Source organism: Oryctolagus cuniculus, chromosome 2 (genome assembly GCF_051225735.1).
Source record: "Oryctolagus cuniculus isolate XC-2025 breed Fujian yellow rabbit chromosome 2, ASM5122573v1, whole genome shotgun sequence".
Taxonomy (NCBI): Eukaryota; Metazoa; Chordata; class Mammalia; order Lagomorpha; family Leporidae; genus Oryctolagus; species Oryctolagus cuniculus.
Window position 1 is genome coordinate 169314903 of NC_142868.1, and position 27067 is coordinate 169341969.

Sequence of the window (27067 nt, forward strand, 5' to 3'; positions counted from 1 at the left end):
AAACTCAGTAAGACCTGAAATAATTTCAAAAAAAAAATAAAAATAAAAACATTTATAGAGCACTAAGATCCCTAGTGTAGCTACTTATACTGTTTTACTTGCATATTGCATACATTATCTACTGAGATGTTGAAAACATTTTTTGAGATTTGGAAAATGTTATGTAACATAATCAATATATTAATAATATAACAGAGAGCACTTTTATAATGTATGTCATTTGCCCTTTTTCAAGGATGAGCATCACTCCATTTGCCAGTCTAAGATATTCCATTTTATAGGTATGCAGAAGGAAACAGGGAAAAGTCATGGCAAAGTCCTTTCTTACTTGCTACTGATCAAATTCTTAGCAGCTGCCTCTTGGATTTTTCTCCACAAAGAAATCATTTTTCTACCTGCTAACTGTTGATTGCAGATATTTCACTCATAATACGCAAAGCTATTACTTTTCTTTAGCTATTTGCTCAAGGGCTATATGAGCCCTAAACTGTAACCGGGCTTCCATGGAATAGTCTTTGTAGTTTTTTATGTTGTCTAGGTTTTTTGTTGCACTGGCATAATCTCCTTTTAGATAGTGTAGAATTCCCAGTTCATAGTAAGTATATGGCACCAGATAATGGTCATATTTTAAGAATTTTTCCTTTTGAATGACACGATTAAAGTAGTGCTCGGCCTTCAAATATTTACCTAAGTGTTTCAGGCACAGACCTTTCAGTAAATTTAACAAACTTAAGTCGTCTGTGCCATACTCTTCATTTGGGTTTTCTTGTAAAAGGCCTTTTCCTTTGTCAATTATGGATAGCCAGCTTGAAATAAGCTCTATTTTTTTGCTCATGACTCGGAAACCACTCCAGGCATAAATGAATTCCAGAAGGGGCTGTGCTGTAAACCAGCCTGTAGTCGTAGCATAGCGCTGACCTTTCTCAGCAACAAACTTCTCTATTGGCACAGGAGTTCCTAAAAATTTGATTCTCAGGCTATCCACTTTTAAGAAGAGAGCGTTCTTGTCCTCACTCACTGATTTCACAAATTCAGAAGGAAGCAAAGCCAATATTATAGCTTTACTGTACATATAAATTGCCTTGGACCACCTGCTATGTTGAGACAGTAGGTTGGCATAGTGGTAAGCCTGCCTCCACTCCTGCATAAAGATGTGACACCACATGAGTTCCCAGTAGCAGAGGTGATGAATCTGTTTCCACTCATTCTGAGTAAAAATGCACTCCTGTAATTTTAACTGTGCCCTTTCAAAATTTCCTCTCAGCATAGTAAAACGTGCATGAAAAAATTTAAGTACCACACAGTTTGGAAATTTATGGAGGTAGACTAAGAAGAGATTCTCTGTAGCAGATATTGAAACCTTTTCAACACCAAAAGCTACATAGATGTAACTATAGTAGAAGAATAGAGTTAAAACACTTAGGATATTATTTATATGGATTTCAGATGCACTTTCATTAAGCAAAGCCAAGCCTACCTCTCTATCACCAGAATATCCAACAATATTGAGCAGTTTCAGAGTCTTTGGTGGCACAAGTGATAACATTAAATTGAATGCTCCAAGTCCAAATTTGACTCCTCCAACCAGGTGCTTGTGGGCTTTGCTTTGGTTGTTAGGTATATGCATTAATACTTGCTGACAGTCTTTGTATATTTGGTAACTTGACCCAACGTTGATCCCACTTTTAAGAAAACCAAGCATGCTGTCATCCTGTATAAATGTTATGGTGGATTTCAAGATCAGACACTCAGCATAACAGACTTCTGCATGCAATTCTTCTTCTTTGATAGCTTTTATTCCCTGTCTACTCACAAGACGAGACAAAGCCATTATCCTAGGCTTTTTTCGGAAACTGTTACAGGTTTTCAAAGCCTCCTTTGCAGCAGTCATTCCAATCTGTATGTCTTGTGGCTCAAAAGTCAGAATGGCCTTGACAACCATAAGGATACCATACATGAGGGCATGGTATGTGCTGTTTTTAGACCATGGATAAATGAGACTTATTGCATCTGAGAATCTGTTATTTAGAAATAAATACAATGCAGTTGTACATTCTTCCAAGGAAGATAGTAGATTCATTGTTGTTGCCACGGGGATGGTTTCATAGGCGTCCTCAAAGGTGTCCTCCTGATCAGTTTCTCTTCTTAGAGAAAGTGATCTATTTAACATGATCTCCCGGTCACTCTCTGCTTTAGTTAGAGTAAGTGATATATTTAACTTGTCCTTCTGATTATTTTCTCTTTTACTTAGAATAAGTGACATATTTGCTTCCCCACTTAGAGATGGGAACTATCTAATGTGGAGTGATGTGGTCACAACGAGGGTAGCTTCTTGCTTTCCTGATGGGGGGCACTTCTTCCACACGAAGCTCGGCCTGAGGTGTCGCTGTTAAAATGGAGGCAAACAAACAACCAGCTGTGAGGTACAGCATTAGGATAGTCTCATCTATGTCAGACAGGGGGAAAAGAAAAGAGAGTTTTATTTCATTTAAAAAAATGTTTAAATAAAGGCAGAGAGACAGAGACAGAGATTTTCCATCTGCTTGTTCATTTCCCCAAATGCCCTAAACAAAGCTGAAGCCAGGATCCAGGAACTTCATCGAAGTCTCCCATAAGGGGGGTAGGAACCTCAGTGCTATAGTCATCATTTGCTGCCTTTTAGGGTGCACATTGGCGGGAGGCTGGAATCAGGTGCACAACTGGGATTCAAACACAAGCACTCTGATATATAGGATGCAAGCATTTAACTATACCCCAAACACCTGTCCCTAAAGATAATTTTATTTATCTAGAAGATGCATTTGTGAAAAGTTCAGATCATTTGGCATGTAGTAAAGTAAACCTGCTGTTTAAAAACACTCCGAAGTAAATCCTTTGTAAACAAAAGAGGTTCTTTTTAAACCATCTTTTTAATGTACCAATTACAAAAGAGCATACTTTGTGTATTTCTATTTTAGAATTGTATACTGGCCAGCGCCGTGGCTCACTAGGCTAATCCTCTGCCTGTGGCGCCGGCACTCAGGGTTCTAGTCCCAGTTGCCCTTCTTCCAGTTCAGCTCTCTGCTGTGGCCAGGGAGGGCAGTGGAGGATGGCCCAAGTCCTTGGGCCCTGCACCCGCGTGGGAGACCAAGAGGAAGCACCTGGCTCCTGGCTTCGGATAGGTGCAGCGCTAGCCATAGTGGCCATTTGGGGGGTGAACCAATGGAAGGAAGACCTTTCTCTCTGTTTTTTTTTTTTTTTTCTCTCTCTCTCTCACTAACTCTGCCTGTCCCAAAAAAAAAAAAAAAAAGAATTGTATACTGATAGCTGTAAATTTTCTATATGGGAAGCCTCAGGGAACACAAACCTGGCTGGAAATGGGAAGGTATTTACATGGCTCTCCAATTAAGACTAAAGAAGGAATGAATTATCCAAAGAATTAAAAATGCATCCTGGGGTCGCTGCTATGGTGTAGTGAGTAGAGCCGCTGCCTGCTGTGCCAGTATCCCATATGGGCGCCAGCTCAAGTCCCGGCTACTCCACTTCCACTCCAGCTCTCTGCTATGGCCTGGGAAAGCAGTGGAGGATGGTCCAAGTCCTTGGACTCCTGCACCACATGGAAGACCTGGAGGAAGCTCCTGGCTCCTGGCTTCGGATCAGCACAGCTCCAGCAGCTGCGGCCAATTAGGAGTGAACCAGCAGATGGAAGACCTCTCTCTCTCTCTCTGCCTCTCCTTCTCTCTCTGTGTAACTCTTTCAAATAAATAAATCTTTTTAAAAAATGCATCCCATGCTATTCTTAGGACCATCACTGCACTTGCATGTATTTTCATGAAAAATCAGAAAAGAAATGAAATATTATGGTCAATCATATGGGACTGTGGACATGGAGACAGCATTATAAACTGAAATGAGTTCCTAGCATTGTTGACATTAGGAAGAAGAAATTTAAGTGTAATATTATCACAATACTACTCTAAAATTTTGGTAGATCTCTTTTCTCCAGGAAGGGGGGGATGAGGGTGGGCACAATGGAAGCCCAGTTTCAAATATCAAGCTATTTAATTTACTCATAAAACACTAGAGGTTCAATTAATCTATTTTTAACAGTAGAAACAGCTAGCAGAACACTTTAACAGAAACTATTAAAATGATGATCTATAATAATCACAAGTGTACTTAAGCAAAAAAGCATAATCAAAAGAAAAATAAAGAGAGGTGCAGATTTTTACACAGACGGAGAGAGCAAATGGATTACATTCGAGGGACAAAAATAATGGGAGCACAGCCTTAAAGTTGTTATTTTAGAGAAATTCTTGTTTTTATTCCTTAAAGTTCAGTTATGCTTCAGGAATTTAGTAACTGAAACCATTATGCTTTGCAAGGCTCAGTTACACATAGACCTGAAAGGCTCAGTTCTGTGAGGAACAGACTTGAAGACCATTAGGAGGGAACTCATTCCTGGGGCATCAATAGTACCTGCTAGATCAAGGTTATCCAAAGAAACCTACATAACAGCCAGATGCAATCCAAGGACAAAGGTTCCTTTCCTCTGGCCTAAACCAAATGATTTCAAATTTCTATGCTCTATTCAAGACAGCTCAAATTTTACTTTTCTGAAACCTCATCAAACTCTGTCTGCATAATCACTCTCCTGACCCTCTAGGTCTCCATTTGTGTTTCTCTCACTGCATTCAAACTACTTATACACCTGTTTTTACCAGTAGCCCAGGAGCTTCAAGGCATCACTTGTGTTTTATTCAGCTTTATATCCCAGTTTTAGCACATTCCCTGGAACAAAGTAGGCATTAATAGATGAACTTACTAAGTGAATTCAAGTGTCCACAAAACAAGTCTAGGAATTTTTTGAAAGCAAGTTGTGAACTTTACCACATAATTTCTGGGTTCCCTATTCCCAAGAAACACATATAGATATAGTCATTTGTTTTTCTCTAGTATTTTTTGGGATTGGGATTCTATTTTTCCCCACTTCAAGGACTAACACTTGTGTTGTCAATAATGTTAAGTTTTCAGAGATGCTGTTGAGGGGTACTTATTCTCTCTTCTTAGTGTTTCCATTAGGGAAATTTTGTACTAGAGGAATATTCCTGGCTGGTGGGCTGATTGCTAGCTGGGAGGTGACAGAAGGTACTGGAAAAGTGTGGTAATGGGGAACTAAATGCCTTCTGGATTCTTTTGTTTTGGAGCCAGCCTCTCTGTAGTCTAATAGCGAAAAATAGGAAGAGTTTGTTTTTTGATCTCCAGCTGTGCCTGGCATCAGGTGGGTAAATCTGTTTAATGAGGGGTGAATTATTAAAGAGTGCACCTGACAGAACATGAGAAACCACAATCACTATCAACTTAATCATAAAGGTCATACTTTGGTCTCCTTCCACCTGAGTCTTGCATCTGCCTCTCATGAGTTCTGAACTCAGGGGAGAAATAAGGATGTTATTTATTGACCTCTAAAATTAGCACCTTCTTCTACCTCAGACTCTCTGTCCTTTTCCCCTCCCATGGGTGACCAAACCCTATAAATTCTCCTTGCTGATTTGAGGTGCCTCTTACCTCTCCAACAATGCTCATCACTAAGGTTGTCAAACAGTAACAAGCACAGACTGTGAAGCCAAACTGCTTACCTTTGAATCCTGGTTTTTTCCCTTCTTGGCCTTACTGTGTCCTCTGTTTCCTCATTTGCTACTAGGGAAAAAGAGTCATGATCAAAGAGTTGTGGGGAACAGTGAACTTGAGGCAGTTAGACAGTACCAGGTACACACAGTGAATCCTCAGGAAACAGTATTATTCTGTACATCCTCCCCACCCCAGTCTCCACACATGGCTTGCCACAGGGTGCGTGTGGGTGTCCACTGAATTGTTTTAAGTGGAGTTTAGGGTGCTGACCTCTTTGTACAGAAGCCCCAAAATGTTTGCTAATAAAGGTGGAGTCATACTCCTGTTGATCTTATTTAAAATATTCTCTCTGTAGTGGCTTCTTTACCTTTACCTGCTGTGTAACTTTTTCATTTGGGGGCCGGCATTGTGGCCTAATGGGGTAAGCCACTGCCTGCAATGCTGGTATCCCAAATGGGCACTGGTTAGAGTCCTGACTGTCCCACTTCCCATCCAGCTCCCTGCTAATGTGTGGGAAAACAGTGGAGGGTGACCCAAGTGCTTCAGCCCCTGCACCTATGTGGGAGACCAGGATGAAGCTCCTGGCTCCTGGCTTCAGATTGGCTCAGTTCTGACCATGGTGGCAATTTGGGGAGTGAACCAGCAGATGGAAGATCTCTCTGTCCCTCTCTCTCTCTTCTCTGTCTCTCTCTCTCTCTCTTTCTCTCTCTCTCTCTCTCTCTCTGTGTGTGTGTAACTCAGCCTTTCAAATAAATATATCTTTTTAAAATATATCTTTTTAAAAAATATTTTTAATTGGAAAGATAAATCTGGTGAGGAGAATGGTTTACAGGAGGCTAATACTGAGCCAGGAAGATCAATCAGTTAGGGAGCTTGAGTGAGATGGAGAGGGAGAGGTTGAGATGACCAAAAAAGAAAATTAAAAAAAAAAAAAAAGAGGCAGAAGGGACTACACCGAGAACAGATGAAGGGAGGAGCTGAGATGGACAAGGATGAGGCAAACCTCTTCTACCAACACACAAGAGGCTTCCTTCTTTTCATTCAACACCTATTTAAATGAATTCCTGTGAACAACACTCTTATGGAGTTGATTTTCTTAAGGGAGAGACACTGGTGGGAGGAGAGAAACAAGAAAAAAAAGAATAAATAACATGCCAGCTGTTTTTACATGCTGCACCAGTTAGAGCAGAATAAGGAATCTGGAGAACTACTTGGTGTGAAATATTTGCTTTTTATGTACAAGAGTCAGGGAAGTCCTCCCTGATCAGGTGACATTTGACCAGAGGTTTAGAAGACATGGGGGTCTCGATCTTTTTTTTTTCAGACCAAAATAAGCAGATATCCTATGTGCTCCTGCCATGCCCTGTGCTATCACAGCACTTGGAATGCAGTCACCCCTCAGCAGCCATGAGGGATTGGTTCCAGACCACCCATAGATATTGAAATTCAGATGCTCAAATCCCTCATATAAAATGTTCATATTTGCACATAACCTATGTATATCCTCTCTATATATGACGTTTTATAAAAACTAATACCTTGTAAATGCTATGTAAGTATTTGTTATATTATATTATTTAGTGAATAATAACAAGGGAAAAAATCCGTACATGTTCAGTAGACTCAATTTTTTCAACCCACAGTTGATTAAATTGATGGATATGGAACCCTCAGCTGTGAGACCTGATTCTCTAGATTTTTTTATTTTTAAATATTAATTAATTAATTAGGGAGGCAGAGAAAGAAAGAGAGCACCCATCTACAGATTCAGTCCCCAGATGCCCAAATGAGCCCGGGCTGGAGCCAGGAGCTAGGCACACAATTCGGGACTCTGATGTGGGTGGCCAGAATCCAATCACTTGGGCGCCCAAGTTTCTGCACTGGTGGAAATCTGGAGTCAGGAGCTGGAGCCAGAAAATGAATCCAACATTTCCATATGGGAGGTGAGCATCTTAACCGCTAGGCTAAACTGCCCTCTCCCTGGTACTACATATATTATTTTTTTTAAAAAAGATTTTATTTATTTATTTGAAAGGTAGAGTTACAGTGAGAGGGAGAGACAGAGAGAAAGGTCTTCCTTCTGTTGGTTTACTCCTCAAATGGCTGCAACAGCCAGAGCTGTGTCGATCTGAAGCCAGGAGCTTCTTCTGGGTCTCCCATGTGGGTGCAGGGGCCTAAGCACTTGGGTCATTTTCTACTGCTTTCCCAGGCCATTGCAGAGAGCTGGATTGGAGGAGGAGCAGCCAGGACTAGAACTGGCGCCCACATGGGAGGCCAGTGCCGCAGGTGCCACGGCGCCAGCCCCATGGACTGCATATATTATTAAAGCCTGTTTTCTAACTGTGATTTTATACCTGTTTTTATCACCAAGTGTAACAATTGGCATTTAGTCATTAAGATAACATCTTACCAAATGGTTATGACACTTTTCAAGTTATATACACTGAAATAAATCAATTGACTATGCATACTAAAAGTCACGGAAACACATTAGTGAATACAAAAAGAATAGATGTCCTTAACATTGAAAGAGTCCCTTTGAATCAAAAGATAGATGAAACACTCCAAATTGCCGATAAACTTCTGTTCAACCTTACTATTAATCAACATAATACACATTAAAAATATCTATTTTTAAAATCAAATGTTGGCCAGTGCCGCGGCTCAATAGGCTAATCCTCCGCCTTGCGGCGCTGGCACACCAGATTCTAGTCCTGGTTGGGGCGCCGGATTCTGTCCCGCTTGCCCCTCTTCCAGGCCAGCCCTCTGCTATGGCCCAGGAGTGCAGTGGAGGATGGCCCAAGTCCTTGGGCACTGCACCCGCATGGGAGACCAGGAGAAGCACCTGGCTCCTGCCTTCGGATCAGCGCCGGCTGCAGCGCGCCGGCCGCGGCGGCCATTGGAGGGTGAACCAACGGCAAAAAGGAAGACCTTTCTCTCTGTCTCTCTCTCTCTCACTGTCCATTCTGCCTGTCAAAAATAAAAAAATAAATAAATAAAATAAAATAAAATATTTACAAAGCCATAAAATTACAAAACTATAAAGCCCAGCATTAGCTAATATATGGTGAATCAAATAACCATGTGGACTTGTTGATAATATGTTTAAATGGGTGGGACAATTTTGGAGTGCTAATTGAAATGCTTTAAAACCTTTTTACACTTTTCAGACTCTTTGGCCCAGTAATTTAACTTATGGATTGAATTATTCTAAAGAAACAATCAGGGATGTGCATAAAATCTATGCAAGCTATTTTCATTCCAGCCTTTATGTAAAACATATAAAACGAAAGCAACCTTAAATTTCTTACAACAGAAAATATCTATATAGTGAACTACTATGCAAATATTATAATATTGTAGAATATTTAGTGACTTGGCAAATTGTTTATGGTATAATGCACAGTATTAGGGTTCTCCTGGGAATATTTATGTCCAAGCCTATATCTATGTTGATATTATATCCTCTATAAACACATCTATCTATCAAGATTTATTATAAGGAATTGGTTCATGCAATAAGAGTGGCTGAGATGCCTCAAGACCGGGAGCCAATGGTGTAATTCCAGTGAGAGTCCAAATGCCTGCAAACCAAGAGAGCCAGTGTTATAAATTTCCATCCCAAAGATGACAGGTTTAAGACTCAAGAAGAATCAATTTTACAGTTTTAGTTTGAAGGCAGGAAAAGAGAAATATCCCAACTCAATCCGTGAGGCAGGAGGAGTTCTCTCTCACTCACCCTTTTTTTTCTGGGACCTAAATGACTAGATAAGGCCTCCAAGTATTTGGTAAATCAATCTCTTCTACTTAAATGTTAATGTCGGCCGGCGCCGCGGCTCACTAGGCTAATCCTCCGCCTAGCGGCGCCGGCACACCGGGTTCTAGTCCCGGTCAGGGCACCGGATTCTATCCCGGTTGCCCCTCTTCCAGGCCAGCTCTCTGCTGTGGCCAGGGAGTGCAGTGGAGGATGGCCCAGGTGCTTGGGCCCTGCACCCCATGGGAGACCAGGAAAAGCACCTGGCTCCTGGCTCCTGCCATCGGATCAGCGCGGTGCGCCGGCCGCAGCGCGCCGACCGCGGCGGCCATTGGAGGGTGAACCAACGGCAAAAGGAAGACCTTTCTCTCTGTCTCTCTCTCTCACTGTCCACTCTGCCTGTCAAAAAAAAAATAATAAAAAAAAAAATAAAAAATAAATGTTAATGTCATTCACAAACATCCTTACAGACACATTGGGAATAATGTCTGGGCACCCCATGGCCCTGTCAATTTGACACATGAAATTAACAGTCGCATGCCGCAAAAAAGCAGGTTTCAGGGTGCGTGTTATAGCACAGCAGGTTAAGCTACCACTTAGGATACCTACATCCTATACTGGAGTGTCAATTTGAGTCCTGACTACCCTGCTTTGGATATAACTTCCTGCTAATGTGCATCCTGGAAGGAGTGCTAATTGACATGACTTAAGCTCAAGGCTTAAGTAATTGAGTCTGGGAGACCCAGATGGAATTCCAGGCTCTGGACTTTGACCTGGCCTAGTCCTGTCCCAGCTGTTGAGCACCTTTTGTAGTCAGTGGATGGAAGATCTCTTTTTTTCTCTCTCTCTGTCTCTCTCTCTCTCTCTGTTTCTCTATGTAGCTTTGCCCTTCAACTAAATAAATAAACTTCAAAAAATAACAAAAGGCAAACATATTACCTTTACAGAATGCCTACAGATCTATAGCAGTGAGGGAGACTCTCCTTTAAAAAATTATATTTTCTAAGACTGTGGAACAGTTGAGCTTTTGGATAAAATCTGGAGCCACAAAATCCTAGAAAACATTTAACCAGATTGTCTTCTCATTGGTGGGAGGGCAGAAGGGCCGGAAAGAACATACTAACACAAAATATGGACGAGTGTGCTTCAAGACAACTCAATAGATGCCAGATTGAGCAGGCTTATATAAACCAATGACTAGTTATAAACAAAGGATCTACATGGAAAGAAATTATGCAGTGATAAGAATACCATAAGAAATAGTTGCTCTGGAATTTCACAGCACCTAAGTCAGGAGAGAGAAAAGAGGGAAATGATTTGTGAACAATTTGATTAGAACTCTGAACAAATTTGATGAGCGCTCTGAAAAGTAATTTTTTAAAAATATGTATTTTATGAGGCTGGCGCCGCGGCTTACTAGGCTAATCCTCCACCTTGCGGCGCCGGCACACGGGGTTCTAGTCCCGGTCGGGGTGCCGGATTCTGTCCCGGTTGCCCCTCTTCCAGGCCAGCTCTCTGCTGTGGCCCGGGAGTGCAGTGGAGGATGGCCCAGGTGCTTGGGCCCTGCACCCCATGGGAGACCAGGATAAGTACCTGGCTCCTGCCTTCGGATCAGCGCGGTGCGCCGGCTGTGGTGGCCATTGGAGGGTGAACCAATGGCAAAGGAAGACCTTTCTCTCTGTCTCTCTCTCTCACTGTCCACTCTGCCTGTCAAAAAAAAAAAAAAATGTATTTTATGTGTTTGCATCCTACTAGACTTATCTGAGGGCAAGGTCCTTACATTTATCTTTTTATTCTGGTGCTTACTTAAGTACAATAGCTAACACTTATTCTAACACTTATTAGGTGTATAATACAGGCTTTTGAAGAATGGAAGATGAAAAGGAGTACACCTAGCATAACTAAGATTGTAAATCAGGTGGTATAAAGGTTGTGTTGAGTGATTTATACTCTCCCTGCAGTATTCCAAATATTCAGTTATCCTCTTTTTTTTTTTTTTTAAGATTTTATTTATTTATTTGAGAGGTAGAGTTACAGACAGAGAGGGAGAGACAGAGAAAAAGGTCTTCCATCTGCTGGTTCACTACCCAGATGGGATGTAGGTGCAATAGGCAAAGGCTTAGTTTACTATCCCACAGCGCTGTCCCCTTTCATAAAAGCTGGAAGGCTAGGGGCTGGCGCTGTGGCTCACTTGTTAATCCTCCGCCTTGAGGCGACGGCATCCCATATGGGCACCGGGTTCTAGTCCCGGTTGCTCCTCTTCCAGTCCAGCTCTCTACTGGGGCCCGGGAGGGCAGTGGAGAATGGCCCAAGTGCTTGGGCTTCTGCACCCACATGGTAGACCAGGAGAAGCACCTGGCTCCTGGCTTCAGATTGGCGCAGCGCCAGCTGTAGTGGCCATTTGGGGAGTGAACCAACAGAAGGAAGATCTCTCTCTCTCTCTCTCTCTCACTGTCTATAACTCTGTCAAATAAAAAAGTAAAAAACTTTAAAAAAATAAATAAATAAAAGCTGGAAGGCTACTATGGGAAACAAAACTTGGACCTCATTAGCACCTTGTCCATGACAGTAGTAAAACTGCCTCACTGAAATCTGAGGTGATGGAAATCAAAATGCCTTTCAAGATTGTGACAGAATAACTGTAAAGTTCAGGAAAATAATGGGAAGACCAACTAAGAATTTTAAAATTATAGTTAAAATGATCTGTGTGAGAAATATTGGGTGAGAAACTCTGAACAAGCTGCATCTGGCTGAGGAGGGATGGGGTATTTGTGCATAAAAATACAATAAACAGTTTTCACAGAACATAACCTAATACAGCAATTTTAGGGTAAAATGGGGTAGGTTTTTTGAATTGTTTATAATTTTTGTTTAAAAAAATGTTACTGGGGCCAGCACTGTGGTGCAGTAGGTTAATCCTCCGCCTGCAGTGCCAGCATCTCTTATGGGCGCCGGTTCTAGTTCCGGTTGCTCCTCCTCCAATCCAGCTCTCTGCTTATGGCCTGGGATAGCAGTAGAGGATGGCCTGGGTCTTTGAGCCCCTGCACCCACGTGGGAGACCCAGAAGAAGCTCCTGGCTCCCCGCTTCAGATCGGTGCAGCTCCGGCCGTTGTGGCCATCTGGAGAGTGAACCAGCGGCTGGAAGACCTCTTTCTCTGTCTCTACCTCTCTCTCTAACTCTGTCTTTCAAATAAATGAAATAAATCTTCAAAAATTTTTATTATTTAATTTTATTTATTTGAAAAGCAGGGAGAGAGAAACGTGAGAGTGAGACAGAGATCCATCTTCCATCCTCTGGTTCACTCCCCAAATGTCTGCAATAGCCATGGCTGGGCCAGGCTGATGTCAGAATTCCATCTGGGTCTCTCATATGGGTGGCAGTGACCCAATTATTTGAGCTATCACCTGATGGTTCCCAGAAGGCATTAGCAGGAAGCTGGATTAGAAGCAGAGTAGCTGGGACTGGAAACTGCACTTCAGTATGGGCTGTGGGTATCCCTAAGCCAACTGTCAATAAATTTATAAAATGCTAAAACAAATTACTTTTAGGGAAGAAATCTGCTGTCACAGAAACCCTTCTGGACTGTGAGAATCAGAGGTTCTGAATTTGGGCACTAAATAGCTAACTGTAAAACTTTTGGGAAATTATTCATCTTCAAATACTAATTGAGCAATAACCCAGTGAAGATACTGAAATAGCTTTTTAGTAAAATTCATTAACTTAACAAAACGTTACTGAGAACCAACTGTAGGTCTAACTGCAATGCTCGGCAGTGAGAACGCAGGAGGGTGAAACAGTCCTCGTGCTTGCGGATCTCACACTGTAGCTGGGAGAGACTCCAATGCAATGAGTGAGTAAGTCAGAGGGTGAGAAGAGCTACAAAGAAAAGTAAGGCTGAGTAAGATGGTTTAGGGAGGTATGGGGGAAGGGCATATTATGATGTATAAAACTGTTGCAATAGTAGTATATTTTAAAAAACAAGACTTTCCAATTACAAAGTTAAAAAATGAAAGTTCCTCCCTGTCTTCAAGCCATCCCAATTCCCAGGGGGTAACCACAGTCAACAGTTTGGGAATATATGTATTAATGATAGACTTTTATATATTTTTTCTTTTATTTAGACTTTTTATATATTAACACTCCTGCTTAATTCCTCCACTACTACCTCCACTTGAAAATTTGTATTTTTTTCTTTAAAATAAGATTACTTTTAATTTTTTCTTTGTAATCAATCCAGCTTATAACAGAAAAAAAAATCAGTAAATAACCAAAATGTATAAACAGTATGCTCATAATTCCAGCCACCCACAGATAGCATCTTTATTACCTTCATTTTCTCCCAAGCAATCTAGAGCCTAAAATGACAATGATAATATATTTCAATTTACACAGCTTTGGTGATTTCTAAGTTCAATTTGAAGTTCCTCCCTCTCCAAGCACCCCACTTAAAAAAAAGATAGAAAACTGAAAAATATTGGAAAGTAAACAAGAAAATTTAAATTACTTTTTCTTAATACAGTTTATTTTTACAAAACCAGAATCATTCTGAGCATACTTTTGGTTTAGAAGTCTACTTTTGTTACTTAACTATACACCATAAACATTTTTCTGACATCAGAAATTCTTACATAATGTGATTTTAAATGGTCATATATTTAAACTAACCCTTTTCTGTGTGGTTTTCAAGTTAGTTCCAAATTTTTAACATATAAATAAGATACTATGAACATTTTGCATGTAAATCTATGAATATTTCCTACAATAAATTCCATCAAGTAGATTGCTGGGTCAAAGTACATGTGTAATTTAGTATATCTTTAAATATTTATTTTCATCTATTTGAAGGATAGGTGGGGGAGAGAGAGAGAGAGATTGTTCTTCCATCCACTGGTTTACTCCCCAAATAGCTGCTACAGTCAGGGGTGGGCTAGGCGGAAAGCCAGGAACCAGGAATTCCAACTGAGTCTGATACATGGAGAGCAGGGTCCCAGATACTTGGGCCATCATCTGCTGCCTCCCATATGTATTAGCAGGAAGCTGGATTGGAAATAGAGCAGCAGGGCTCAACTGGCATTCTGACATAGGATGTGGGTGTCCCAAGCCAGCAGCTTAACCTTCTGTACCACAATGCCCAACCCCAGTTTAATAATTTTAAAACATATTGTCATTAACCTTCAAATATAATATATATATCACTGCATAATCCTATCAGCACTATAGGTGCCAATTTCCCTTTTTTTTTTTTTTTTAATTTGACAGGTAGAGTTTCAGACAGTGAGAGAGAGAGAGAGACAGAGAGAAAGGTCTTCCTTAAAAAATAAAAAGAAAAAAAAAAAAAAAAAAAAAAAAAAAAAAAAAAAAGAAAGGTCTTCCTTCCATTGTTTCACTCCTCAAATGGCCACCACGGCCGGAGGTGAGCCGATCCGAAGCCAGGAGCCAGGTGCTTCCTCCCGGTCTCCCATGCGGGTGCAGGACCCCAAGCACCTGGGGCATCCTCCACTGCCTTCCAGGACCATAGCAGAGAGCTGGACTGGAAGAGAAGCAGCTGGGACTAGAACCACGGCCCATATGGGATGCCATCACCTCAAGGCAGAGGATTAACCAAGTGAGCCGTGGCGCCGGCCCCTCCCTGTACTGTTTTAATTTGCATTTCTTTTTTAGTGAGGATAGACATTTTTCTTCTTTATAGACCTACCTATGTGTTCTTTTAACCATTATTTTCACTGTTTCTCAGAAACTGGCTTTGGATGAGATTAACATTTTAGAAATCATTATTATTTAAGAAACAGAGAGATAGTTCCCATCTTCTGGTTCACTTTCCAAATGCCTGCAATGAACAGGGCTGAGCTGGGTCTGGAGGCAGGGGGCAGGAATGCAATGCAGGTCTCCCTCATGGGTGGCAGGGACGTACTCACTTGAGCCATCTCCTGATGTCTCCAGGGTCTGTATTGGCAAGAAGCTGGAATTGGGAGCAGGAGCCAGGAATTGAATCCAGGCACTTAAAGAATTCGGATATCTTAACTGCTAGGGTAAACACCTGCCCCTTTGCATATTTTTTATAGGGGAAAGTCATGCTTTGTTCATTACTAGAAATTTTAGACTCCTGGATTTTGAGGACTAAACAGACTAGGAAAAAAATGTGGTAACACAAGGCACAAACTTTTTCTACTAAGAAAACAAGAGATTAAAAAAGTTAACATTCTTTCAATTAAAAAAGGTGGAGGAGGAGTGGATGTTGTGACATAGCCTCTGCTTGCGATGCCCATGTCTCATATCTAAGGCCTAGATGGAGTCCCAGTTGCTCCACTTCTGAGCCAGCTTTCTGCTGGAAGCCAGCACCCGGGGAGTATAGCAGATGATGCCCCAAGTACCTGGGTCCCTGCCACCCACGTTGGAGACATGCATGGAGTTCTGGGCTCCTGGCTTTGGCCTGGCCCAACCCTGGTTGATGTGGCATGTTGTGAATCAGCATGGAAAAACCTCTCTCTCTCTCTCTCTCTCTCTCTTGCTTTTAAATAAATAATCTTTTTAGAAAATGGGGGAGCAGGGGTTGGCGCTGTGGTGTAGCAGGTACAGCTGCTGCCTACAGTGCCAGCATTTGATTTGGACAGCAGTTTGAGTCCCAGCGGCTCCACTTCTGATCCAGCTCTCTGCTATGGCCTGGAAAAGCAGCAGAAAATGGTTCAAGTCCTTGGGCCCCTGTCTCTGCCTGGGAGACCAGGAAGAAGTTCCTGGCTCCTGGATTCAGATTGGCACAGCTCTGGCCATTGCAGCCATATGGAGAATGAACCAGTGGATGGAATACTCTGTCACTCTTTTCCTCTGCAATCTCCCTCTCAACTAAATAAATAAATCTTAAAAAAAAAAATACAATAAAGTCTCCCTAATTTGGACTGACATTCATTTCATTTATTTTTAAAGAATTATTTATTCATTTGAAAGCAGAGTTAGGCAGAGAGAGAGAGAGAGAGAGAGAGACTTTCTTTTTTCTTTTTTTGACAGGCAGAGTGGACAGTGAGAGAGACAGAGAGAAAGGTCTTCCTTTTGCTGTTGGTTCACTCTCCAATGGCTGCCGTCATCCCTTTGTTCACTCTCCAAATGGCTACAACAGCCAAGACTGGGACAAGCCAAAGCTTGGAGCCTGGAACTCCATCCAGGTCTCCCATGTGGGAAGCAGGGGTCCAAGCACTTGGTCCATCTTCCACTGCTTTCCCAGGAGCATCAGCAGGGAGCTGGATTGGAAGTGGAGCAGGAGAGACTGGAACTGGCGCTCATACGGGATGCTAGCATGGAAAGTGGCAGATTAATCCTCTGCACCACAATGCCAGTCCCTGGACCGACATTTAGTGAAAATAACTGGGTGTGTGCTCTTAGAGAAAGACTGTAGAGTAAAATAGTGTATGGAGATAGTGTGCAGAATTATCATTTTTTCAAGGTAACCAGGTTAGCAGAGCCTGGCCAGGAATTGGCCCTAGGAATAAATAATACCTAAATGGGGGCTGGTGTTTGGTTCAGTGACTTAGTTTGTTGTTTGGTCACGTTGGAGTGCCTAGGATGAGCCCTGGATACTCTTCTTCCCATCCAGCTTCCTGCTACTGTTTAAACTAGGAGGCAGTAGGTGACAACTAAGTACTTGAGTCCCTGCCATCAACACAGGAGATTGGGATGGAGTTCCCAGCTCCTGGCTTCAGTCTGGCTGTTGTGGGCATTTATGGAGTAAACCAGTGGGTGGAAGATCTCTATGCCTGTCCCTCTTTGCCTTTCAAATAAAATGAAAGTAACTAACAAAAACATTAAAAACAATAATTTTTAATTAGCTCATCAAATGCCTGCCTCTGGGAGCAGATAGATGCTGGTCAGGGTGCACCCCTTTCCCTTTAATGTGTTTGAAAGTAGTTTGTTGTAAGTCGGCAGACTGCTTCAGTTCACTTTGAAATTCTCTTTAGTACAGCTGACTTTGTAGTCAATTAAAAAATATTTATTGAGGTCTATTAGTAGTTATATAGCATATATAATAAATACTATCTTTCAATAAGTTATTTATACTTAACCCAACAGCAATTTTCATAAATTCTTTATAGAAGAAAGTTAAATTCATAAGGCTTGAAAGAATTGATATTCTGTCATTCAGGAGATTATAAAATTATCTTTATAATTATTGTTTAATCCTCTGGAGAAGAACGCTGCTAAGCAGATAAAAACAAAAATCAGTAAGACTAAGGGAGAATAAATATATTCTATAGAGCTCCTATTTTCTTGAGACAGTCTAATTCTTTTCATAAGTTCATAAATTTGAAAAAAATATACAGGTATAAGTTACCTGGAGAGAATCTATACTCTATTCACGAACTTTCCCTGCACTCTATCCCACGTGGATAATCACCAAGTGAAGTTAAAGCAGATGAAACAGATAAAAACACAATACCTAAGGAATTAGGTGCGACAGTTCCAACTCTGGTGCATTTGTGATGTGTAATGCCTCTGTGGTTTTTTTTTTTGTGTGTGTGTGTGTGTGGCTAAGAACTGAAATCTGTTATCAATAGAGTTGGTGTCTAGCAAATAAATTGTGTAAAATCGAAACTGACCTTTAAGCCATTCTAACTTAAGAAAAGAATCCCTAGTGGCAGATTTTCAGACGCGGCTTGAGAGTCGCGGTCCCCAGGATCTGAGCACTAGTGGACGAGATGTGTCACTACAGCACGCAACAGACCGGCACCAGAAGGGGAGAACAAATCACTTAGTGCTTCAGAGGCAAGTTAATTTCTGAATTGCAGCTGGCCAGATCGCTCTAAGGACTTAGGCTTTTGACACAATTTCAATATAACGGGGAGCCACCGGCCCCCCAAAACACACACACACATTTACGTGTCCCCTCCGGGTCCCAGAACTCAGACCCAGTTGGTGATAAATGGGTGACCGGCTCCGAAGGGGCTGGAGAGTCGGCGTAGGGCGGGAGGTATCGCGAGTCCCTGAGGGGCAGCGTCCCTCTCCAGGGCTGGTGACTGCTCAGAACGGCGCGGGTAACGGAGATCTCCCCCGGCCAAACTCCCGGTTACCTGGGATGTGCCCCGGAGATCACGGAGCAGCCGACTAGGCCGGGTTCCCCAACAGAAAGGCGGCGACTGCTGCAACATCAGCGGCTAAATTTTACAGCCCTTCATAGGCCGGCCTAATGCACCTGTACTTAGATTACTAACGTGGGGGGTCCCCAGAGCGGGGGGCGATGTAAGGGGGAGTGGGTTAGGGGAGACGAGAGGAAGCAGAGACGGGTTTAGGGAAAGGGGGAGGGGAGGGGCGGGACGCCGCGGGGAAGGCCCAGGGGTTTACAGGCGAGATCGTGGCGTTCCCATGGAAACGTATCCCTCCGCCCGTGAGCCGCGTCTTCGCCGCCTCAGTTCCCTCCGCGCCGCTTCTCGCTGTTTCCGCCCAGCTCCTTTGTGCCGCGCAGAACGTTGCGATGACGCATGCGCACTACGCCCCAGCCGCCGCGTATATAAGCGCGGACCCGGGCTCTTCCTCGTAGTGCCGCTGGGACCGTTGGCGGGTGAGGGCGTGCAGCGCTTCCGTGTCCCTCGAGCCCCTGTGCGCTGCGAGCTGAGAGAGCAGAGCACGCGGGCGGATCATCATGTCGCGTTACGGGCGGTATGGAGGAGGTAAGAAGCCTGGGCCTGGTGCGGGACGTGGCCGCGGGTGGAGTGAGTAGTGCGAGGCCGAGGGGTTAGCGCGGCGGTTGGGAGACGGTTATTCCGCGTGCGTAATGGCGGCTTCAGCGCACGCCATACGAAGCTGGAGGCAGCGGGGGCGGGGTGCCGAGGGAGGAGGCGCATGGCGCGTGTGTCCGTCTCGGGTCTCGTCGTGCAGGGCACTTGGGACGCCTGCCCCAAGCCGAAGCCCGGTCCAGGATGACGGTTTTCCCGGTGCCCTTCTCGGAGCGGCCCGCCCGGCCCCTCCCCCTCCCCCGCCCTCGGCGGCGGCTGCCATTTTGCGCACATTGACGACCGTGGTGGCGCATTTCCTCAGCGCTTTCCCGCCACTGGAGCGGACAGATGCGGTCGCGGTCGGCCGAGGGCGGTGGAATCGGAGACGGAACGGAGCCGGCAGCCGCGAGCCGCGCGTCCTCACCACGCAGTCGGTTGACTTGCGGGATGGGGACGAGGGGACGTAATGTTTGCGACTGGCGGCCGGTTTCTTTTCTCCTTCCTAGCTCTTGCGAGCGCGGTTTGGGCGTCTGGGGCGGGAGAGCTGGAGCGGGGGCCAGTCTGCGCCCGGGGCTAGCCTGCGCCCGGGGCGGCTGCTGCGGAGGACGAGTGCTCTGGGCCGGGCCCGCCCGCCGCCGCCGGCGGCCCGCGCGCTCCCAGCGCGCCCGGGGCTGCCGGGAGTCGGGGGCGGGGCCGGTCCGGGGCCCGCCCCACGCCGCCGAGTATCCTACCACGCATCTTCGCCTGTGTTGTGGAGCTTTTTTCTCTCTGGTCGGAGTGTTCAGAACTTTATCATAATGCTGTAGCTTGTCAGGAATTAAGGACTAAGGGTGCTGGAACGTCGGTAGAGAGCATCAGTCCTGCTTTGCACGGTCCTTGGGAAGGCCAATTTTTAAGGCAAAAGGTTTCAGAGTTGGGCCAGATTTTGCATAACGTGCATTCTTCTATTTGCATTTTTTAAACAGAAACCAAGGTGTACGTTGGTAACCTGGGAACTGGTGCTGGCAAAGGCGAGTTAGAAAGGGCTTTCAGTTATTATGGTCCCTTAAGAACTGTATGGATTGCGAGGAATCCTCCGGGATTTGCCTTCGTGGAGTTTGAAGATCCTAGAGATGCAGAGGATGCAGTACGAGGATTGGATGGGAAGTAAGTAAGATGTTAAAAATTTAAACGACCGTTAAAACATTCACGTGTTCTGGATGGTGATCTGTGTGCTTGAGCTTGGATTTTGTGATTTGGGTAAATGCCTGATAATCATGATACTGCTTAAGATGTGAAGGGTAACAAAGGTGGAGTTGGGAGGTCTTATTAGAAGCAGTTTAAACTTAGAAAGAGTTCTTGTAAATTAAAAGTTACACGTGTATTTTTAACTAGGATTTTGTTAACTTTTCTCTCATAGAGTGATTTGTGGTTCCCGAGTGAGGGTTGAGCTATCAACAGGCATGCCACGGAGATCTCGTTTTGATAGGCCACCTGCCCGACGTCCCTTTGATCCCAATGATAGATGCTATGAATGTGGCGAAAAGGGACATTATGCTTATGATTGTCATCGCTATAGCCGGCGAAGAAGAAGCAGGTATTTAATTTAATAAAGAAATGGTTGGTATTCTAGTAAATGAATTTTTTATTGGCAAGGCAGATATTAGTGTTTTTCTATAAATTTGAATGTTAATTGTACAGGTGTATTTTACAATTTTTGTTTAATTAAAAATGTTAATATATTAATAATCAACCTGGTCAAAACCTTTCAGGTTTCTTCGTTTGAGTCAGTCGCCTTGATTCAGAATGTCACGAGCCTTATGATATCATGCTGAGGCGCCTTGCAAATCCGACAATTAAGATCCTCCTAGACCTTGAGGTGATCAGCATAAGAGGCCAGATCCCCTCGAGTCATCTACACCTAGCTTCACCTTATTCTTTAAAGGGCAGAAAATTTGAGACGGTGATCGCCGTAACAGTAAATTTGGCTTACAATTGGGGCCCCCTCCGGTTTAGAAAGAGGAACACCAGATTGACCACATTCCCAACTAGAAAAATCTTCTTGCGTCAATCAAGCCTCACCTGGCTCATTTGGCTGTCAGTTTGATCGTCGTTAGATTGAAGAAAACATCTAGATGCAGCGATCGGCTATAGATACTTCTAGATCGTCTAGATCTACTAGACCTACTACTAGACCATGGGCCAAAGAGGGTCGACCTGCAAACTTGCAAGGTTTATTTTAAATACACATTATAGTGTTTTATATTATGTAATTCTAAGTTGTAATTCAGCTTTTAACAAATCTCTTTTTAGGTAGTAAAAAAAAAAAACTCGACAACTAATAGGCCCAGATTTTTATTTCCAAATGAGACACTAAATTTAAATAGTTTGGAGATTTGATTTCAGCAGAGGCAATAAAACTCTAAAAACGAGTTATCATCTAACATTTTGTTACTTTCCAACTTGAAAAATAGGTCACGGTCTAGATCACATTCTCGGTCCAGAGGAAGGCGATATTCTCGCTCACGCAGCAGGAGCAGGGGACGGAGGTGAGAGGTCTTGTTGAAGTCAAATCTTAATATGATAGACAACTTGATTTGGAGATGGACTTACACTTGTGATGAAATTTTTAGGTCGAGATCGGCATCTCCTCGGCGATCAAGATCTGTGTCTCTCCGTAGATCGAGATCAGCTTCACTCAGGAGATCTAGGTCTGGTTCTATAAAAGGATCGAGGTATTTCCAGTATGTAACACTTTTTTCTCCTTTTTATAGTTGGATTATCATGTCTTAAGGGCATGATTCAAGTGAATGCCTTCAGAGAATGTTTGGGATATCAAAGTTGAAATTATGGGTGACTTAGAAAAGCACAAATAAAGGTTTTAAGGTTTGTTGAGGCTGGTGGTAAAGAAGGGTCCAAAGCAGATAGGCAGATTGTAAATTTTTCTGGTATCTGATTATACCTATTGTATAGATAGTGAAAGCTAACTCCAGAAGATGCTAGGCATTTGGATTCTTGACAGGAAGGGCCATTACAACCAGGAAGAGAGATTTCCAAGCAAGTTGAAATGCTGCTTATTTGGAATGATGGGGTCAACCCTGGGAAGGTTGTCTTGGGAGCAGCAGTATACATGTGGGTGAACATGGAGTTTTCTTTAACTACACACTGTTTCAACATGATTTTAAGAAGTGAAAAACGCAGTGGACCCCCAACTTTATTGCCTTTGTAGAAAACTTAAAAGGTGATAGAATGGATAAAATTATAGAAAACAAAATACTGCAGATGAAGCAGAATGCCACTGGGGCCTAATAGTACAAAGCCTTATAAATGCAGGAATTTTGAATCCTGTGGTCCCTTTGAGAAAGTCATGGACCAGTCTGTGTAGTCTAGGTAAGTATTTGATTATAGGATTCCAAGATCTTTAAGAGATACATATCAGGTCCTGATTTGGTCTGACAAATTAATGGCCTTTGGACCATGAAAATTTGCTTATGATCCAGGATAATGCCTTATTCAGTGGTGGCTTGTTTTGTTTTGTTTTAAGATTTTACTTATCTGAGAGGCAGAGTTAACAGAGAGACATCTTCTATCTGCTGGTTCATGCCCCAAATGGTCCCAATGGCCGGAGCTGAGCTGATCCGAAGCCAGGAGCTTCTTCTGGATCTCCCACTTGAATGCAAGGGGTCTAAGCACTTTGGCCATTTTCCACTGCTTTCCCAGGCCATAAGCGGAGAGCTGGATCAGAAGAGGTGAACTGGCGCCCTAGGCGGAGGCTTAACCTACCACACCACAGCAGTGGCCCCAGTGGTGACTTTCTTCTCATGGATCTGTATCACCCAAAGAAGTCTCAGTTCAGGGGTGTGCGGTCTAAGTATGGTTAATTTGATTCCTTTAAAGTGAAACCATGTTATTTTCAAATAGAAACCGTCCATGGATATTCCATATGGTTTGAGAATGTTGCTCATCTTGTACAGGAACAGTGACCAGTTGAGTATAAGAGAAGTAATTGAAATTGTGGTTCCTTAATTAGCTTATTTGAAAATGGTCATTTGTCCTGCTTTAGACTGACATAAGGCAAGAGTTGTGAATTACTGTTTTTGCTCTTCTCCTAACCTAACCTGATAAGGTACTCAGAAAGTGTTTAAGGAAATTTGTATGGACTAGTTGGTAAATTGTATTTTTGCCCTTTTTATTAAGATCTCGATCAAGATCAAGATCCAGATCCAGGTCTCTTTCACGACCAAGAAGCAGGTAGGGTAAAAATCTGATGTAATTGCTCTTCTAGTATATGGCACCAATATCCAAAGAGTTCAAAGTGTTTTGAATGGTTGAAATTTTTAATGCTAAGCCTAGATTTTAAGTGGGAACATGGTACCCTATTAAATCAAAGTTGAGTGTGATTTATATGTGGCCTGTTTTGGCTGGATTCCTGCACTAGGGAATATGAAGCAGTTTGTTATATTGGGGATTACATTAAGAGGCCCTTGTTAGAGCTGATAGGTGCATGGAGACAAATCCCAAGATACATGTGCTTAAGGCAGAATGTGAAAGAGTAGTGATAAAACACAGTGGTTTGTTCATTTTATGAAATAAATGTTGCAAGATTGGCTTTGGAAAATTAAAAAAAGGCGCTTGGTTTAATGCAGCCTGACATTTTCAGCTTAGGACAATTTGGGGATTTGTTTCATGATAGTGTGACTAGTAAGAAAGGGATTGGTTAGTACGTTTCTTAATAGAATTTCTCATGTTTCAACAGCCGATCAAAGTCCAGATCTCCATCTCCAAAAAGAAGGTAAGCTAAATAACGTTTTGTTGCCAAATCTTACCTGTCAAATATGGCCTCTGCAGAATTTGTTTGCTTACTGCTTTTTAGAAGTCTTTGAGCTCTTTGGAAAATTGGTGCTATATAGATTAGTTACTATATTTCTGGGATGATTGCTTTTTTACTTCAACATTAGCTTAGGTTTTTTGGGAAGTTTTTAATCAAAATATTAGTGATAAAAATGTGCTTAGTTTTGTGAATCCTTAATAGAAATTTAAGGTTAAAAAATTCCACCCACTCCCACATTACAGTTTGAAAGGAATGCTCACATGAGAAAATATTTTCTAACTAAATCATTATCTGCTTAGAGCTATTTAATGACCAAAAAATTCTTGACAAATAGTTATCCTATTTAACTTAACCTTGCAGTTTTGTAACAGTAAGGGACAAAAGATAAATTTCTAAGTATGTAATTTTTAGGTCTTTGCTATAGAAACTTCGTGCCATTGTTCTACTTTAATTACTGTAATTGTTTTGACATGTACATGAGAAAAGGATGTTTTAATAGCCACTAACTGGTTCCAAACCTAATGTTTCTCTTTTTAGTCGTTCCCCATCAGGAAGTCCTCGCAGAAGTGCAAGTCCTGAAAGAATGGACTGAAGTTCGAGTTCACCCTTTAGGGAAAAGTTATTTTGTTTACATTATTATAAGGGATTTGTGATGTCTGTAAAGTGTAACCTAGGAAGGATATTTCAACCATCTAATCAAAATGGATCTGGATTATTACTCTGTAAATTCACAGCAGTAAGATAATATACATTTTTGTTGAATGTATTAACATCCTATGGTCTGAAAATGTGGGTTTTTATTTGGCACATTTAAATAAAATGTTTCTAACTAGATTTTTGATCTGTGTTCAATTTGGTTTAAACATTGGCAGTCTAGACTGATAGTGGTTGTTAATCATATCCATACAGACCTGTATTTGAAGTTCAGTGGAGTTGGTTGAGTCCTTGAACTTTTTTTTTTTTTTTTTTTTTTACATACAACATTTTGTGAGGGTCTTAAAGGGACTTTGAAAATTCTATTTTATCATTAAAGCTTTGGGTAGGATGATCTTGAGCCCTCTGTAGTAGCATGAATGCATTCTGACAATTCCCTAAATAATCTGTGTGTCCACCCTAAAGATCTGACGAGCTAGAGGGGCCATTGATTTGCTTATAAATGAGTGTAACAGGAACTGAGCAGAGCTCAAAGTAATGTATAAGAAATGGAGACAAAACATTTCTTCTAGAGGTTGTTCAATATAGTAAAAGGTTTTCAGATGCAGGTGGGATATAATGTCTACTTTTTTGTTTTAAACATTAATTTTACACCAAAAATGTATGTTTGAAGAATTGTCTGAATTTGGGGCTAAACATCTTCATGTAAACCAGCTTTGCAAAATTTGCCAGCCCAGAAACCCTCCCATGTTTCTTTAAACAGATTGCCTTATTGTGAGCAAAGGCCTGTTAATTTCCAAGTGAGGTTTTGCAGTTCCCAACCAACAACATCCTATTTTGCCAGGCTGGTGAAGCTATTAAAGATGTCAATCAGAAATGTTAATGGGACTCCAGGAATTTTGTAAATTTCACATACATAACACTTCCTATAGTTAAATTTTTAGGGTAGTATCTGGTAGGTGTAGAATGTTAAAGCGAGTAGGTTCTTTATATTTAGACTTTAAATATCCTAAGTACAGCAGGGTGGTAGTAGAGAGATTTTTGGTCTCTCCTGGTGTGAAAGAAGTGGTAACACAGGTATGGCTTTGCAGCAAAACCATTGGATAGTATTGCCATGTGAGTGTAGTGATCTTCCTCAAACTCACTGGTGGTCCGAGTGACCCATTAGTATGTTGGAAGTTACTTGGATTCCTTGTTTTTGAAAATTTGACAATTGGCTGAAATAATATGGTTGGTATAAAGCTGTGTATAATTGGCAGGCTTATTTATCTGTTGCACTTGGTTAGCTTTACTTGTTCCTGTATTACATAAAGATAAGTTTACCCGACAATAAACCTACAGAGATTGAATAAACAATCCTGATAACTCAGTTTTTGGAAGTGTGAGCTCTTAGCCAAATCCTAGAAATTATTACGAAGGGATAAAAGGTATGGAGGGGAGGGGTGGAGTCAAATTATTAAGAAACAAGTTTGCTAGCCTTGTGAGGAAAGAATAGTGGCTGGCTGGGTCAACATCCTTTACATTCATATGCGACTGTAATTTGTTTAGCAGTATATAGCTTTTTAGTTTTAAAGATTTACCTAGTTGAAAAGCAGTGTTAGGGAGAGAAGGATCCCCAAATGATAGCAACAGTTTCTGTGCCCTTTCTGAAATCAGGAGTCTGGAACTCCCATCTGGGTCTGGCACATGGATGGCAGGGGTCCACGTACTTGGACTATCTGCTGCTTCCCCAGGTGCTTTAGTAGGGAGCCAGATCAGAAATAGCAACTGGGACGGGACTCAGGCTGGTGCTCCATCTTTGATCTGGCTTTGCATGTGGCAGCTTAACTCACTGCAATACTGGCCTGGCAATACATACCTTAGAGTGAACACTGCCCCTGCCTTATCCTGAGTGGGACTGCCAAGTGATGGCTAGAAAAGTGTTAATCCAGTCCAGCACTGAAAGGCATTCTGAGTGCTTTAGTGAGGGTCAGATTTTGGTCCTCTTAAGTAGAGGAATAAATAATGTATATCCAAGATTTATTTGAAAGATTTAGAGGGAGTTGGTTCACTCCCAAAATGATCACAACAGTTGGGGCTGGGCCAGGCCGAAGCCGGAACCTAGAACTCTTACCTGTATCTCCTACGTGGTTAGCACAGGCCATCTTCTTTCCCAAGCACATTACATTAGCAGGGAGCTGGGTTGGAAGTGGAGCAGCCAGGACACTGAACTGCTCATGTGGAGAACTACATTAACTATCAAGTGAAAGTGTCGGTCTTGCCGTGTCTTTTTGAGGAAGGGGTATTAAGATTTGAAGAATAGCGGGGTAGGATTGTGATTCCCATCTTTGTGTAGTCTTTGTTGAAGTCAGCCTGAGTTTTCGAGAGAGATCTTTATCTTGCAAAAACAATGTATATGTTTCATAATTATAAGCTAAGTAGGGACTGGGAGTGATGAAGCTGATCAGTCTGGTAAGACTACTCATAGTGAAGGATGGCAGATGGGTAACTTAGAAAAGGTATCCCTGACCCTCCTAGCTGGGAAGCAGAGGTGAAAGAGT

At 42.4% G+C, this 27067-nt stretch overlaps 2 protein-coding genes across 15 annotated transcripts; one reads left to right on the plus strand and one right to left on the minus strand.

The window, feature by feature from the left end:
• Positions 1 to 251: 251 nt before the first annotated feature.
• On the minus strand, positions 252 to 18796 carry LOC100357811 (tetratricopeptide repeat protein 39B). Of its 2 annotated transcripts, none has more exons than XM_002709755.6 (3): positions 18422 to 18796; positions 5619 to 5679; positions 252 to 2386 (listed from the first exon to the last, which is right to left on the minus strand). In XM_002709755.6, exon 3 carries the CDS (start codon positions 2261 to 2263, stop codon positions 443 to 445), a length of 1821 nt encoding a protein of 606 aa, XP_002709801.1. In that variant the 5' UTR covers positions 2264 to 2386; positions 5619 to 5679; positions 18422 to 18796; the 3' UTR covers positions 252 to 442. The 2 variants fall into 2 exon arrangements, with proteins under 2 accessions (XP_002709801.1, XP_051698939.1); XM_051842979.3 differs by having other exon boundaries at positions 5619 to 5676; positions 18422 to 18713.
• Positions 18797 to 18886: 90 nt separating this feature from the next.
• On the plus strand, positions 18887 to 24707 carry SRSF7 (serine and arginine rich splicing factor 7). 13 transcript variants are annotated; one of them, XR_016229463.1, is made up of 9 exons: positions 18887 to 19018; positions 20029 to 20209; positions 20463 to 20639; positions 20815 to 20921; positions 21517 to 21591; positions 21676 to 21786; positions 23240 to 23293; positions 23799 to 23834; positions 24411 to 24707. XR_016229463.1 is itself a non-coding variant. In XM_008254506.5 (8 exons), exons 1-8 carry the CDS (start codon positions 18991 to 18993, stop codon positions 24463 to 24465), a joined length of 717 nt encoding a protein of 238 aa, XP_008252728.1. In that variant the 5' UTR covers positions 18887 to 18990; the 3' UTR covers positions 24466 to 24707. The 13 variants fall into 13 exon arrangements, 9 of the variants coding, with proteins under 9 accessions (XP_008252728.1, XP_008252729.1, XP_008252730.1 ...); XR_016229465.1 differs by having other exon boundaries at positions 21676 to 21753; XR_016229464.1 differs by lacking the exon at positions 23799 to 23834.
• The last annotated feature ends 2360 nt before the right edge of the window (positions 24708 to 27067 follow it).

Coding starts and splice junctions, on each gene's coding strand:
- LOC100357811 (XM_002709755.6), bottom strand. CDS start 2,263: ATGTCACTTATTCTAAGTAAAAGAGAAAATAATCAGAAGGACAAGTTA.
- SRSF7 (XM_008254506.5), top strand. CDS start 18,991: ATGTCGCGTTACGGGCGGTATGGAGGAG. Junction 21,592..21,675: donor AGCAGGAGCAGGGGACGGAG/GTGAGAGGTCTT, acceptor TGAAATTTTTAG/GTCGAGATCGGCATCTCCTC. Junction 23,294..23,798: donor CTTTCACGACCAAGAAGCAG/GTAGGGTAAAAA, acceptor ATGTTTCAACAG/CCGATCAAAGTCCAGATCTC.